Source organism: Anthonomus grandis, chromosome 14, assembly GCF_022605725.1.
Source record: "Anthonomus grandis grandis chromosome 14, icAntGran1.3, whole genome shotgun sequence".
NCBI classification, from domain to species: domain Eukaryota; kingdom Metazoa; phylum Arthropoda; class Insecta; order Coleoptera; family Curculionidae; genus Anthonomus; species Anthonomus grandis.
This window is the reverse complement of record NC_065559.1, coordinates 407,248-422,964: the sequence shown is the minus strand read 5'-3', so window position 1 is coordinate 422,964 and position 15,717 is coordinate 407,248. Positions and strand designations below refer to the sequence as shown.

Sequence of the window (15,717 nt, the reverse complement as noted above, 5' to 3'; positions counted from 1 at the left end):
TCTGAAATCCGCTTCAATTGTGGAGCAACAATATTGTCGAATAAAGTAAATGAATACACATCACAATTATTAAGTAATTCATTGTTAATATAAATTGTGTTTAATCTTGCACTAGGAGAATAGCGTTTAATTCTAAAATATTAGGTAACAGAGGCAAATATGGTCCAATTGACTTTAACATTTAGGATCTTCTATTAAAGGCAACGTGGCATTATAATAAAAATAATTATAGCTAGAAACATTGCAATACTCTAACAACAGCCAACTAGTGTTATTTGCCATATTGTTAAATTAAAATAAAGTGATGTGAACTTGTAAGCAACACATTGAAGTAACGACAATATGGCATTAGAATACAAAATCTTATACAGTAGAATTCCTCTTAACTGGTCACCTCGGGACTGCATACCTGGCCGGTTGCCGTTTTGGCCGGTTAATCCGAAGTGTACTTATATATGTGTTATTTCATTCATTTTCATTATCTATGTTATGTACATATGTATATGTATTGAAGAGAGTATTACACATATATATGAACTTATAATATGTAATTATTTTTTGAAAAAGTCTGTAATTTTCTTTCTGTTTTTTAACCTTCAGTGAATTGCTGAATGCGATATCCCTCCATTTTCTAATCACCAAAACGTCTAATGCTGTTGACTAATGTTGCTGCTCAATGTATTTTAATGCAAGTTCCATTACATTTTTGGCTTCTTCATGAGAAATCGTTTTTTCCTCTTCAATGTCACTACTCTCCTCATATTCCTCTGGTTCTTTCGTTGGTAAATCTATGATTTCTTCATCATTCAAAAATTCATTTTCAAGGTGATCGTCACAACTTATCATCCAATTTTCCACATCTTCTGGTTGCAATGCTTCGTTACCCGTTAACTTTTGAAGGTCTTGTAGAGTGGATTTGTTTTCTTCTTCTTCAGTCCCTGCAATATTCGAGATCGCAACTAGATTCTCAACATCTGGCCAGTTTTCTTCAAGATTTAATAAACGTTGAAGAGGGCATTTCTTGAAATGCTGTAGCTAACATATAGATAACGTCCTTGATATTGATCTTCTTGATGACTTCTAAAAGTCCTTTGTCTTCACTCTCAAAGTGTTGCAGAATTTCAGAAGCAAGTTTACGCCTGTATCGTCTTTTTAAGCTTTCGATCACTCCTTGGTCCATTGGTTGCACTAAGCTTGTCACATTAGGAGGAAGATAAACTAATTTTATGTCATCTACATCGCAGTCATGAGGATGGGTTGAGGCATTATCTAACACTAGAACTGCTTTGATAGGCAAGTTAACACTTTTTAAATGTTTTTTAACTCTTGGAACAAACTCTAAATTTATCCACTCTTTAAACAGGTCTGAATTCATCCACGATGATTTTTGTGACTTATAATAGACCGGAAGGGACGATGGATTCAAGTTTTTGAATGCCCGTGGTTTAGCAGACTTGCCAATAACGAAAAGAGGAATTTTATGAGTCCCCGCTGCATTCGAACAAACGGCCACTGTAATACGTTCTTTGTTCTTTTTAAAGCCAGAGGCAGACTGTTCATGACTGCCTAGAAAAGTTTTTTCTGGTAACATTTTAACGTTTAGCCCGGTCTCGGCCATACTATAAACTTGTTCTGGAGATAATTCCTCCACCATTAACCAGTTTTAACCATTTCACCAAACTTAGTCTTGAATTCTGTCGCACCTGAAGTATCAGCAGACAGTTTTTCTCCACTTACATGTGCGAAATGAATTCCGTGTCGCTTTTTCCACCGATTAAGCCAACCATCACTTGCCACAAATTCGCCTCCATTATTAATCTTCTGGTAGATAGCCAGAGTTTGAATTGACGAAACAGTGGGCTGCCAAGGCAGTTGTGCATATTGGTCTCCTGATGGACCCGTCATACCCCACCGGGGGTTACCAGAGCTTAACGGCCTTAGAGAAACCGATAAGGCTCTCTGGTCTGAAGGACTTAAAATCGCTCGGTACACTGAAAGTGTTACCCAAGTATTTGAACCTGGCGCGCGTGAGTGCTGGGCACTCCCCGACTACATGGTCAACGGTTTCATCCTCCTCACAGCACCATCGGCATTCCGGGTTGTCCGCAATACCGATAGTATGGAGATGGCTTCTTAAGTGCCAGTGACCGGTTAGCCAGAGCTTTTTCTTTCAAAATTGGGCCGCCAATCGGTGTACTTCTTCGACGTTCCTGAAGAAACCAGATCCACAAAGCTTCATCGACGACCTCGCAAATCGGTTTTTTTTCTCGTACAACGGCTGCCCAGATCCTTATCAGATTCCATTTTCAAACAAAACTCCTTAATCTCTTCGCCAGTCATTTACAGTGCTTTTTCCAGCATTAAATTCTGCACAGATTCACCATTATCAATCCGCTTTAACACTTTTAAACGTGTATCCATTGAAACCACAATTCTTTTGCGTTTTGCACTCACTGTTAAGGAAATAGTTATATTTTGTACGTACCCACAGCAAGAACAACCCAAAATGATCAAAACGACAAATAATCCTATCCAACATCGTTTATAGTTCAGTTCACAGGGATCTCTCCGTAATAACGGGGAAATCCCAGCCGAATCGCCTCGCCGGAAAATATTGCGTTGCGTTCGGCTGTTGTAAACAGGCCTGTTAATCCGTCGACCGGTTAAGAGGAATTATACTGTAATAGATTATATATATAGATTCTCATTATAGATATTCAGCCTTGGTAGATGGTTTATAAACATGTTCATTTTTAGCAATTCAAGTGCTGAACGATATTTGCCTTTATCAATACCTTACAGGGATTATTACAAAAAAATAAAATATATGTGGTATGTCATACAATTTTTAATTCCTGTTAAGATGTGTGCAGATATTTTTTATTAAAGTGACACAAGAAAAATCACTGCCATTCTCCTTGAAATTTGTCTATTCGCATAATTGCATATAGTTTACACATTGTCGATTGGTTTTTCTGTATTATTTAATATTACGTATTAAGGTTGAATAGAGTATTTTAAAATGTTATTGTGTTTTTATTTTTTTGATCCTCTTTTTACAAGACGATAATATTGAAGTTTGCACTCAACAAATATCTTAATAATTCTACAAGTTTGATGTAATTCGCAGTATATAGCATATGCAAAAAAGAAACTTATTATATATTTAGTAGAACAGAGGTAAATAAAATGTAAAAACATTAATACTTTGGACGTTTAACAGTGTATATTTACAGTAACATTAATGACTAATAATTTAGACAATAAAAATCATTGATAAAGATACAGTTTTTTGTTTAGAGTATACGAAACGAGAAATTTACTATAATTAATATAACATGTTTTAAAATGAGACAGTCGGACTACATCAGTCGATTAAAAGGTTATACCTATAATATACAAAACATATGGGAATAAAAAAAAAGAAGTAATAGGTACATTTTTCACAAAAAGTTACTTTTTTAGAGCTAGAACTAATAAGGACAAAATTTTGATGAACTTTTCTTAGTCTTAACAGGGTGGAGACTTTTACTATCAGTGGAAAACCAATTAGTCCAGTCTATGTCACATCTGCATATAGAGACTGTTGCAGGTAGAGTTTTACACACAGCGATAATTATTGGTTATATTGACAAGTTGTACACGAGTATTCGATGTTATAAGACTCGATAAAAATAATATTTTGAATTTTTGGATAGGTTGCTGAGACAAATAGATACATTTTGCTAAACTTGCAACTTATTGCAAATATTTAAATAAATTTATGTGTTTTTTTTCAATAGTTGTAGCTTATTCTAATTTAGATTTAGTATCTACTACTGATAAAAACATTTAATTATAATCCTGCGACTTTTTAGAGCAATCGAAATAGACAATTTTTTTCTGCCTGCATATTCATTAAATTTGATAATAGTGAAGCTTCTATAACTAATCGTTTAATACAATTTTTTATTATGTTTTACGCAGATAATTTGATCCGATGCTTCTTTTAATGTTCTGTTTAATTTTGATTTTATTACATCTAGATTACTTAAGTAGGTAATTTTATTATATTTCTTGGTTCCTATTATAATTCATATCTTATATCTACATTTAAATTTTTGTTTTACCAAATGGCTCTGTCAATAACTAATACAACAATACAAAAACACAACGACACTCATAACTATGATTCCGATAATTATCGGTGTGTGCATATTATTAAATATATAGGGTGTCTTAAATTATTACTACAATCATTAAATTATTTGTTTCTTGAAAATACAAAATTGGCTTTAAATTTCATTCTATTAGCACAATTTCTCGGGTTATTGGCCACCCACAAGATGGTCGCATGAAATGGTTTAATTGAAATAATTTGAAAACTTTGTATTGGTGTTTAGTCTAATTTAAAACGCAAAACTTAGTGACAAATACAAAAGTACAAAACATTAATAGAATTTCGTACTATTTAAAAATGTGTCTTAAACCACGACTTGTGCGTGGCCAGAGGCCTCACACCACCACGCAATTTCCCCAAATTTGGTATCTGAATTGAGACACTTTAGAAATGTTCTGCATTTAGTTCATAGTAATAATGGTAAGCTGTTGACTGTTTGATGTGAAGCTACAAAATATATATTTGAAGTCAATTTATTGTTAGATTTCGAAACGTAGCTTGCATGCCGACAAGATCTTACTGAGGGAAAACGTCCAAAAAAAGGTAATTGCATTTAACATTTCTGTCTTACTAGACAGTGAAAAAGATCTAAATCAGCCAATATTGTGCCAGATATCTTGGAAAACGAATGAATGGTACACCTGCATCTACTCTGTGGTTCATTGTAGAGCCTGTTTACTAATACTAAATTATTAGAACCCCCTCATTCCTGCCTGTTTGCGGTAAGGAAGAGGGTTACATATCTGAGGATATATGCAGTTTTCATGCCCTCAAAGTCTATTGGAAGCTTCAACAAAGTTTTAGTTAAAATTTTCACCTGGACAAAACAGAAGGGAGCAACACAAATTTCTTGGTAAGAAGAAAGAGTGTTAATAAGCAAATACCTAAATGAACGGGATAGAAAAATTTGTGACTCGGATTAGATTAGTGTAACGTCTTGCCCTAACTTTTTTAACAATTTCAATTGCCTGGAATAAAATGAAAATTAACTTTAAATGCCCGGAATATATAAGAAGTGCCTGGCAATCGTGAACAATTGTTGCAAATTCCTTTGCTAGAAGACTCCTATAATACACCTAAGACTCTTATAAAAAAAAAAAACAAATAAAAGAGATGATCGAATACTCTATGTACAGAACTCTACCGACTCTCACCCTTCCAGTTCTTCCTGTGAGATATAAAATTAAAAATTTTAAATACCTTCCCACAAAGATAATATAAACTTCTTCTTAGGTTCCTCCCCCACCTTTGCTCCCGCTGCCCTTACGTCATCCGCTACCGCTCTTATGCACTTTACTAACGTGCATCGCCAACTCCTGCTCGCTATTCGGTTGAAACGAGCACAAGAAACACCGTCTCACCACATCCGCTTGCTCGTTCTTATGTTTCGCCATGTGACTCAAATAATTTTCCTTATGAATAGTCTCGAAGCGACAAATCGCGCATTTGTTCACCGTGATGCCCGTCTGGCCGGTCTTATGGATCGACACGTGTTTGTGATAGTTGCTCTTCAATCTGGTCTGGTACGGACACACCCCGCATTTGAACATTTTGAAAGATCGTCCGTTCATCATGAATGAGGTGCGGGAATTGCCCGGTCTGCTCATGGTACTGGTGATGGCTAGTTGTTTCACTTTCTTTTTCTTAACGGTTTTCGGGATAAACGGTTCGTTTTTATCGTTCTCCTTATGGGTCGCGATGTGTTTGGTCAGAAAGTCTGGCCTGATAAAAGTCGCCTCGCAATGCGGGCAACTCTGACGCTCGCGTTCCTTTTTATGTTCCGCCTTATGGTCTTGGTACGCCTTCTCGCATTCGGTTTTAAAGGTGCACTGCCTGCACTTGAACAGTTTCATTTCCGCTTTTTCCTCTTCCAGTTCGGACTTGTGGTATCTGGTCATGTGCGCTTTCATGCGACTTTTAAACTTCGTCTTGAACTTGCAGTATTTGCATTTTTGCGTTAGGAGTCGTTTTGGCTTTGCTGACCTAAATGACAAAGAGAACACAGTTTTATGATGAAAAAAATAGAGTGTTATTTATGAAAAACTATAACTTGGTTTATTTAAACAGTGGAGAACATGTTTTGCCTCACTTTAACTGTCTGAAAAAAATAAATTATTTATTGATCGCATTCCAGGCAGTTGAGGCAATATTTCACCTTTTGCCTGACTATTGAGTTCGTTTATAACTAAATTCTTTTGAAATGATCACATCAACTGCCTGGAAGAAATAAATAAGTTATTGAACGCATTCAGAGTAATTTCTTGATTCTTCCAGGCAGTTGACGTAATAATTTTAAAAGGTTTAGGTATAAACAACCTCAATAGTCAGAAAAAAGATAACATAAGTATTAAAAAGGTAAAATATTCAATATTAAAATAATAAATTGTTTTTTATTGCTGCAAAATAGATATAGATATAGCCCTCCCATCAGAAAACTAAATGCCACTTAACACTATATACAGGTCGTCTTTTTTCCACCATTGTGTGAGAAATATAACTCCATGAGCCAAAAATGGCATTTTGCCATTAAAATAGCAGAAAACACACATGACATGGAATCAAAATTCAATTTTTCAACAAAAAAAACTGTTTTGATCCCTTAGAAAGAAAAAAGGGTCACCTTCTGTTACAAATGATCCAACTTCACCCTGTATAAATATAATCAAGATTTCCAGGTGTAAAAGCCTAAAAAAATCAAGAAATTACTTTGAGTGCAATCAATAATTGATTTGTCTCTTCCAGGCAGTTGAATTGATGGTAATTTAGTTATCAAAGGTTCTACAACGAATCCACTGCCTTAAAACCCTAATAAATAGTTTCTTTCTTTTAAGCAGTAAGTTTTAATGTTAAACCTTTGTCCCATATCTATATTAACTTATTTTTAAAAATTCGTTACTATTCAACGAAACACTTTATAAAAATGATAATCTCACGTGCTTTTAGCTCTATCCATCGATGGTGCTACCAATATTCTACCTCAAATAGACCCAGAGTTACAGTATTTTTACTGACACACATTTTATCTAGAAACTTTTGTCCCACATCACTCTGCGTAACAAACATTAGCTTATTTTGAAAATTCATTAATGCTCAATGGAACAGTTTATAAAAATGAAAATTACACCTGCTAATAGCTCTATCCTTCTCCTATTTATCGATGGTACTGCCAATATTCTACCTCAAAGAGGCCAGGAGCTACAGTACTTTTACTGACACCCTTTATTTGGAAACTTTTGTCCCATATCGCTCTGACTAATATATATTAACTAATTTTTAAAAATTCGTTACTATTCAATGGAACACTTTAGAAAAATGACAATTATACGTGCTTTTAACTCCATCCTTCTCCTATCCATCTATGGTACTACCAATATTCTACCTCAGAGACCAAGAGTTACAATTTGGTCTGACTATCTTTATCTTTTACTGACACATTTTAGGGTTTTGACTGTAAGTAGGGCCATGTTTGACCTGTTTCTTTGACTCCTGGATTACACTCAAAATAACTTCTCAATTCTTCCAAGCAGTTAAGAATAAAATACAATTGTGACACTTTTACGAAAAAAAGTATGAACCATTTTAATATGTGCACTCAATAAACATACCCGTCATCTTCGCTATGATAATCGTCATCCTTAAACTCCCACTTTCGTTTCTGCACCACCCCGTTCATTTTATGATTTGCGGTAATTGAATTCCTGCGAGGTGAGGAGCGAGTGGTGCTCACCACCTTTTTAACCATGAGTAACTCACTCTCACGCTTCACAGACTCCTCGCTATCACTGACGTTCTCTCGAACGATTTTGGTCGTTTCCGACGTAATGATTTGTTCCCCTTTATGGTTAATGGCCATTTGAAATGTTACTTCTTCGACTGGTGCCTCATGTAACATTGAACGTCTGGTTTTTTTCTCGGGGATATGGTTTTTGGTTTTTTTCACTGGAGAATTGTCTTTTGTTAAATCAACAATCTGTTCCCGTTTCATATTGTTTGACGGCCTGTAAATAGAGGGTTTATAGAAGATCAATGACCTTTTGCTGCAGAGGAATGCCTAGATGTTATTTTTTATGAAACTTGCCAAAAGGAGTTCAAGGTCAATTACATAATAAATAAAGAAATTACTATTTAAATTAACCATTAAATGTACCTACATCTTACCTTTTTCTTGGACTAATCTCAATGACCTCCTCACTACCGGGTATTTCCTCATATTGTTTCCCATTCTCTCCAGACTCCTCCATTCTAATTGAAAATTGATATACATTATGCAGATCTACATTGGTTAAAATATTTTTGGTTTCGCAGTAATAATTTATTTTTGATTCAGTGTCTAAGCATTGCATAATAAAATTAAACTGCTCCTCGAATTGTTCAAGACAGTGTGAACAGATTGACGGTTCTTTAGTAATATTAAGGCCCTAAGACAGAAACAATCTTGATGAATATAATGAATTTATAAAGAAGCGGTATTACCATTTCAGGTAGGCACTTCTCCACCATGTTCCGCAATGGGTCTCCTGCCGAGTTACCTAATTTACTAAGTTCCGATTCTTGACTTAATGTTAAACAGGTCCTACATACACTTAACTTTCCTGAGATATTGCATCTGACAGTCTTTTTTACAACCTAGAAGTTGCATAAAAAAAAACTTAGACCAACTAATAAAGCAATTCTAATACCTCATTAAGATCAACAAATGAAGAAGTCTTTGGGTTTACAAATCCCTGTACTTTATCTTCTACTTCCAAACATATTGACTTAAAACCATATAGTTGCCTTAATGTTTCTGTACAGGGTTTACACATTGATGGTTGGCTACATATTGTAATGTTCTACAAAAAAAGACATAAAATCTATTCTTTATTATGATGACCCTAACCTGGCAAGGAACAACTAATAATAAATAATAAGAATCTTTCTTACCAGTTCAGGCAGAATGACCTCCAGCATGTCCTTCTCAAACCCATTTAACAAGACATTCTCACCCGAAATCTTGCAGAGGCACAGCCGACAATATGTCTTCTTTTCAGTTGACCCCATCGTCACCAGTTAATGAAGCAACTAGTGATATTTATAGGAAACTAGTTGTTCTAGCAAGTGCATATTGCTAGAAAGGCAATCATTTATATGATAAATATTAGATTTATAGTATTTTAATAGCACACCCATACATTATATAAAAGTTACATTTCAGGTTATCTTTTAACGATAATGATATTTTTATACCTCATTATGTTATATTGCGTATAAACTCAACACTATTTTCGGCTAAATACATTAAACATTTTAATTGTGAGTCTTTTTTTTTCAAAACTGTTGTTTATCAAAATTATTCAAAATATCACACCGTACACGCCAAAACAGCAAAAACACAGCTGACGGACTGACAGACGTTACCGATGACAGATGTCAATTATTGACATTAATCATTAAAAAAAAATCATTTATGTTAGCCGTTTGGTTTAATAGGAAGAAATGTAGAACATTCTAGTAGAATTCTACACAACTATGCGTATTTAACAGCACGATATTCTTAAATATTTTAATTAAAACGCTTAGAACGCACAATTATTAATTGTCTCTAATAATATATGTCGCCATCTTGCCTGTTTCGATTACGTCATGGCCTTCGCAACGTTGCCACTACTGCAAGACTAATAGACTCTAAAACTAACTCTAAAGCTATACTTTAACAATAAAAAAATACGTTTTTAGACCCCAGCCCAGATTGTTATAAGATGCATAACAATATACTTGATGCTGCACTTCAATTCTATTTAGTCAACACACTTAACATAACCTAAAAAATTTTTTGGTAACATTGTCCTTTGACGTTTCTGACATTACCGAGGGGTTGATTTTGATGTGACCAAACCAACCCTCCTGATCAATTTTGTAATAGTTTGACCGGTTTTATCTTGTGTTTGTTTATATTGTACGATAATATTAGTAATAATAATACTATTAGTGGTCTAATGAATTACTGACATTCCTGTGAAACTTAATAATAATAATATAATGGAAAACTTGGGGGATGTTTGTGCCCTCTGCTTTGAAGATGCAACTCACAGTGAAATTTGGCAAAAGGATATGGATGAATTTGAGGATCTGCTAAAGGTGATCATAGAGCCTGAGCTTGTAGAAGTATGCTTAACTTTATTTTTTTAAATAATTATTTAGTATAGTAAGGACTGAGTATTTGTCAGTAGCGAGTGATCTAATAAGGCACAAGAAACCTGGTGTTAATTTGCATTAATTAAATAATCATTAGATTACGTTAAAAACATTTAAATATTTACCCTAAACAGTTTAAACCATTTTTGTTAAGATTTGGGATTGGACATATTAGTTGTGCATGGCTATAACCCAAGAAACCATGCTTTCCGAATAACCTCGAACTCTTTATTTCAGCAACTAGGCCTTGTCCAAAACATCAGCCAGTTATGTAGCTGTTGCGTCTCAAACTTTGAGACCCTAAAGTGTGTTCACAAACTGTCTACTATCAGTAACAAAAAGATCCTTAATATGAACAAGGATAAAATCACTGAACAAGATCTCCGACAACTCACCAATGCACCTAACAATGTTGATATATGTGAATATGTGGTGTGTAGATTGTGTCTAAAACCAACCAACAATGTGGCTTTTTATCTCTATGACAGTGGCAGGAATATGTTTCCGATAAAGATTGTTATGGCAATGATGGACACTTTGAAGGTGTCTTTGAAGCTTTTGGATGTCACTGCTAACCCAATTCTCTGCTGGATTTGTTGGCAACGGGTTCAAATTTCCTACAGTTTCTTAAGACAAATTGAAATGGTTATGGACAAAGTGAACCACTACCAGGAACTTGTGCAAAAAGCAGATTTAAATCGTCAAGATTTAATTGATATTAGATATATGTGGGATCAGTTGGGTAAGTCATAGTATTAATACTTCCTGAGTCTTATTTATCAAAAAATTCTTTATACATCCACCAAAAACAAATTAGAACTATCTACTTAAATAATCATTGTAATAATATGTAAATAAATGTAATTTACAAATGAAAAATATTTACCTATTTGAGGTGTTAATCACACAAAGTCTCTCTATCTACCGTCCTGCCATTTTCATTGAAGGTAATTATAGAAGTTTATAATAAATTACATTTAAAAGTATTATGCTTCATATTCCTTAAAATCACATCAGTACATCATTTAACCCAAATTAGTAACAAGACTATGATTGAAGAAAGAACAATTTATAAAATTTATTTTAGTTTTTGCTTTGACTAAATTTAAGTTACTATAAAATTGTTCCAGGGAACACAACAATTTCCTCTGATAAATCTGATACTGTTAGCATTCCGGAGGTAAGAGAAGTGGTCGATTCACCCTCTTATGCTTTGGATCATGATTATCTTGAACGCATAACCGTAAGTCCTACTGGCTGGTCAAATAAAACGGTTTCTACAATGTGTATGGATGAGGAAATGCCTTGTCTAGATGAATCTACTGAGGAGGCCATACCCTCTCCTGTAAATGTTAGAGAAGAATTACCAAAGTTGGATGCAATGAATAAAAAAAATGATGAGAAAGAGCAGAAAACTTTAATGAGTGCTCTGCAGTTACACTCGAAAGCGGAACATTTATTAGAAGTGCGAAACAGAAACGAAAACGGGAAATATAGAAGAAAAAGAACTTGTGTGAACAATACAATCCGAAAAAGCCAAAGATTCCAAAATCCAGTCAAAATAAGTCGTCCTGATATGGAAGTTAAGAAGCCGTTAAAAGAAAAAAACAAAAAGAAGCAAAAGTGCAAACTCGACTTGGAAAAGAAATTCGACAGTTTAATGTCTGCGTTACGTTTACATTCCAGTAAGCAAGAGCCCCCTTGCATTCCTGACAGTGAGGTCAAAACTAACTTAAGAAGAAGCTCCCGAGTAACCCCCACAAAATATAGAACCAGAAAAGAGCACATTCCCACTTTATCCTCAATAAATTCCATAAAAACGCGATATTCCAAAAACAAGAAACCGAAATACACATTCGAAACTTTCGACTCGGATGCCCCCACTTTAACCCCCGAGATCGACTCCACCCCCGGCTCCTACCCCAAAGACTTATTGATATTACAAAAAGAGGAAATAATAAAGAAAGTGCGTCCGTCCAAAGCTAAATTGATTGTACCGCTGATCAGTGTCATTCCGAAATTGAAACCTCCCGTCCAACCCAAATCACCAGTTTCTTACGAGTTCGAAGTGTTGAATTTCGATAATGAAGTTCAAACGTCGCGGCAAATAGATCCGGACGAAGTTGAAATTAAGAGGGAAATGATTAGCGAGTTTGAAAATGACCAGGATGGCTTGATAGTGCTTGAGGACGGCTGTCATAGTGAAGAAACTCTGGTGGACGAAGACGGTAATTAAATTTATATGAAGAATCTTCTTAATTGATTCGATTATTTTAGGTACGTGTCCGAACTTGAACACCTTCATCAAGTCGGAACCGCTGGAGTACATAGAAATAGAGGATGATTCGTTCGAAGTAAACGAACCTCCTGAACTAGAGCTGCAAGGCCCTTGTTCTTATGACCCAACATTTCCCACTATCTCTGACCCTTATTCAGTGACAGAGAGGAGCTCATCTCCAGTGGAAAATGCAAACAAACCTGAGGAAAGTAGTATTTTAGAGACTCCAACAAGGGTTTCTTCCATATTAAAGTCTCCTTGTAAGAGTAAGCAAGTGGATAGTGCCAAAGAGAAAATCCAACCTAGCCAAGAGACTACTGTGAAAAAAATGCCAGTTTTGCAAGTAAGTACTTGCAATTGAGAAACTATTTAAAGTATGTTGTTCCGTACATCAGCTACTCCTAGTTTTATTGCTAATACGTTATCAAAAGTCGTCTAGGAATTAATTTCCATCTCATTCCACGTTATTTGATTACGTATATTCTCGTTTTATTCCAAGATGTTTCCGTTTGAGTCGTTTTTCAAGAACTTGACCTAATTTTCCCATGTTTCCTGATATTTTGTGTCAATCTTAATGCCCACATGCCTGGATAATATAAAAATAACTCAAGACCGTCTGAAAACTTCGTTCTACTGCCTGGAATAAAATTCCAAATTAATTCAATAGTGTGAAATATGCCTCCGAGTATATTGTAGTTCATTTTTAAATTCAAGTTCAGGTCTCTAATTTATCTTATTCCGTATAAATACCCTTGTTTTTTTTGATACCTATTTAGATTTCCAGGCTTTTGAATTTCTTTCCTATTCCAGGATGGTTGAGCAAGGAATTTTAAATAATTTAGCCTAGAGGCATTTGAAGCTATTTCTCATTGTGTTCCAGGCATTGAAGTTGTTTTATATTACTCCAGGATAACTGAATCATTTTTTGGTTCTTTCAGGAGTTTTACGTACTTCTCCGGATTTTCCTAGCATTTGACGTTATTTCTTATTTCACTCCAAACATTGGACGTTATTTTTTAATCTTATTTCAGGCTATTTGACTTATCTCAGTCACTTTTTGCCATATTTTACGGTTCAACATTTGACGTCTGTCAGGCCTGTGAAGTCATTGCCTGTTTTATTCCAGGCACTAAAGGTTATTTTTCAACTAGTTCCAAGGATGTGAGTCATTTGTTCCTGTTTTCCAACGATTTTACCTTATTTTTACTTATTTCCTGATGTTTCACGTAATTTTCTAAGGCTTCCAGGCGTTTGAAGACAATTGTCAGTTTATTCCAAGATATTTCTGTTGTTTCCTGATGTTTGAAGTCATTTTTTATGTCTTCCAATTTCTGCCATTTTCCAGATATTTTCATGATTTTCCTCGTTTTGCTGAAATAAAATAAAAAATAATTTTGAACTCTTGGAAAGGCCTTTTGGCAAAATAACAATTTTCAAGTTTGAAGCTCCATATTTTGTGAACAGTTGTTCTGGTATGAAGATCATGAAGAACAATTTGATGTAGAATTTCCTTGGCTACAATTATTGTCCAGACACTTTCCTTCGTAGATTCAACTGATTTTAAGATATTTGAAAAAAACCAAAAGGAGTCTAAAACAAGTGCTTCTAAAAAAAATTCAATTTTCGACTTTGAAGTTCTATATCTTGCGAACAGTTGCTTTGGCAGGAAAAATCATACAGAACTGTTACATGCAGAATTTTCTTGGCTACAATTGAACTTTGACACTTTTCCTCATAAATCGAACATATTTTGTGTTATTTTGAAAAAACCAAAAAGAGTCCATTAAAAATAAATGCAATTTTCAACTTTAAAGCTCCATATAAAATGAACAGTTGCTCTCACATGAAAATCATTAGTAAGTATTTTATGCAGAATTTCCTTGGCTATAATTATTCTAGGAACTTTTTTCTTCATAAATCCAATAGATTTCAAGATATTGAGAAAAAACTAAAAAGTGCGTGCCTCTAAAAAAACGCAATTTTCAACTTTAAAGCTCCATATCAAGTGAACAGTTGCTCTGACACGAAAATTATTAAAAACTATTTCGTGCAGAATTTCCTTGGCCACAATTAAGCTTAGGACTCATTTTTTATAAATCCAACAGATTTTAAGATATTTTGAAAAAACCAAAAAGAGTCCATAATCGATGCCATTAAAAAAACACACAATTTTCAACTTTAAAGCTCCATATCCTGTGAACAGTTGCTGTGGCACGAAAATTATTAGGAACTATTTCGTGCAGAATTTCCGTAGCTATAATTATCCTAAAAACACTTTTCTTCATAAATCCAGCAGATTTTGAGATTTTTCGAAAAAAAAAGATGTAAAAAATTCTACAAAACTGCTTGGAAAATTTAAATTTCCTGTAAGAAAATGAAAACCCGTTGAAAAATTATTTTATCTACCTGGAAGATATCAAAAATTACTCCAAATGCCTGGCAGAGACATAAAACTTATTTGGCATGCCTGGAATTAAATTATTATTATTAAATTTTCAATTCATTAAATCATAGTGACATTATTTGAATAATTTTTTCTGCCTTCCAGGCATTTGAAGACAAACCTTGGTTCTGTTTGAGTCATTTTTCAAAAACTTGACCTAATTTTCCCAATATTTCCTGATATCTTATGTCAATTTTTGAGAATTTCACATAAGATAGACTTGACATTAGAGAACATCTGAAATAAAATGAAAACTTCGTTCTACTGCCTGGAATAAAATTGCAAATTAATTCAAAAGTGTGGAATGTGCCTCCAAGAATATTGTAGCTAAATTTAGTACAGGTTAAATTAAGTTCACGACTCTAATTTGTCTTATTCCAGGTTATTGTGAGCAATTTTTGGACTCTCCAGAAATTTCTTTGTTTTTTTTTTAATACTTTTTTGGTTTTCCAGGACTTTAAATTTCTGTCCTATTCTAGAATGCTTGAAAAAGGACTTTTAGGGATTCTAAATAATTTAGCATAATTTTTTACGTCTTCTAGGCATTTGAAGCAATTTCTTATTTTATTCCAGGCATTCAAGATGTTTTACATTATCCCAGGCTAACTGAGTCATTTTTGCCCTCTTCCAGAAGTTTTACTTACTTTTCCAGGGCTTCCTAAC

General features: G+C 34.2%; 2 protein-coding genes across 7 annotated transcripts in view; one reads left to right on the top strand and one right to left on the bottom strand.

The window, feature by feature from the left end:
- Positions 1-15,717, bottom strand: part of LOC126744421 (zinc finger protein 827-like) — a 25,553-nt gene extending 9,836 nt beyond the window's left edge. Inside the window, exons 1-7 of one of the 4 annotated variants that reach the window (XR_007663156.1) lie at positions 9,386-9,663; positions 9,083-9,266; positions 8,839-8,991; positions 8,633-8,785; positions 8,318-8,577; positions 7,765-8,157; positions 5,360-6,142 (exon numbers count right to left, since the gene is read on the bottom strand). Coding sequence is in view for 3 of the 4 variants with exons in the window: in XM_050451829.1 (XP_050307786.1) it covers positions 5,428-6,142; positions 7,765-8,157; positions 8,318-8,577; positions 8,633-8,785; positions 8,839-8,991; positions 9,083-9,199 (1,791 nt within the window). In the remaining variant the exon portion in view is untranslated. Of the gene's footprint in view, positions 1-3,207; positions 6,143-7,764; positions 8,158-8,317; positions 8,578-8,632; positions 8,786-8,838; positions 8,992-9,082; positions 9,267-9,330; positions 9,664-15,698 lie in introns of those variants that run through there. The other 3 variants (XM_050451829.1, XM_050451828.1, XM_050451827.1) reach the window with 3 other exon arrangements.
- The window catches only part of LOC126744411 (uncharacterized), a 32,346-nt gene continuing 26,550 nt past the window's right edge, over positions 9,922-15,717 (top strand). The window contains exons 1-4 of one of the 3 annotated variants that reach the window (XM_050451797.1): positions 9,922-10,303; positions 10,571-11,075; positions 11,464-12,561; positions 12,611-12,954. In XM_050451797.1, the coding sequence (XP_050307754.1) occupies positions 10,178-10,303; positions 10,571-11,075; positions 11,464-12,561; positions 12,611-12,954 (2,073 nt within the window). In that variant the 5' untranslated portion in view covers positions 9,922-10,177. The remainder of the gene's footprint in view (positions 10,304-10,570; positions 11,076-11,463; positions 12,562-12,610; positions 12,955-15,717) is intronic. The other 2 variants (XM_050451796.1, XM_050451800.1) reach the window with 2 other exon arrangements.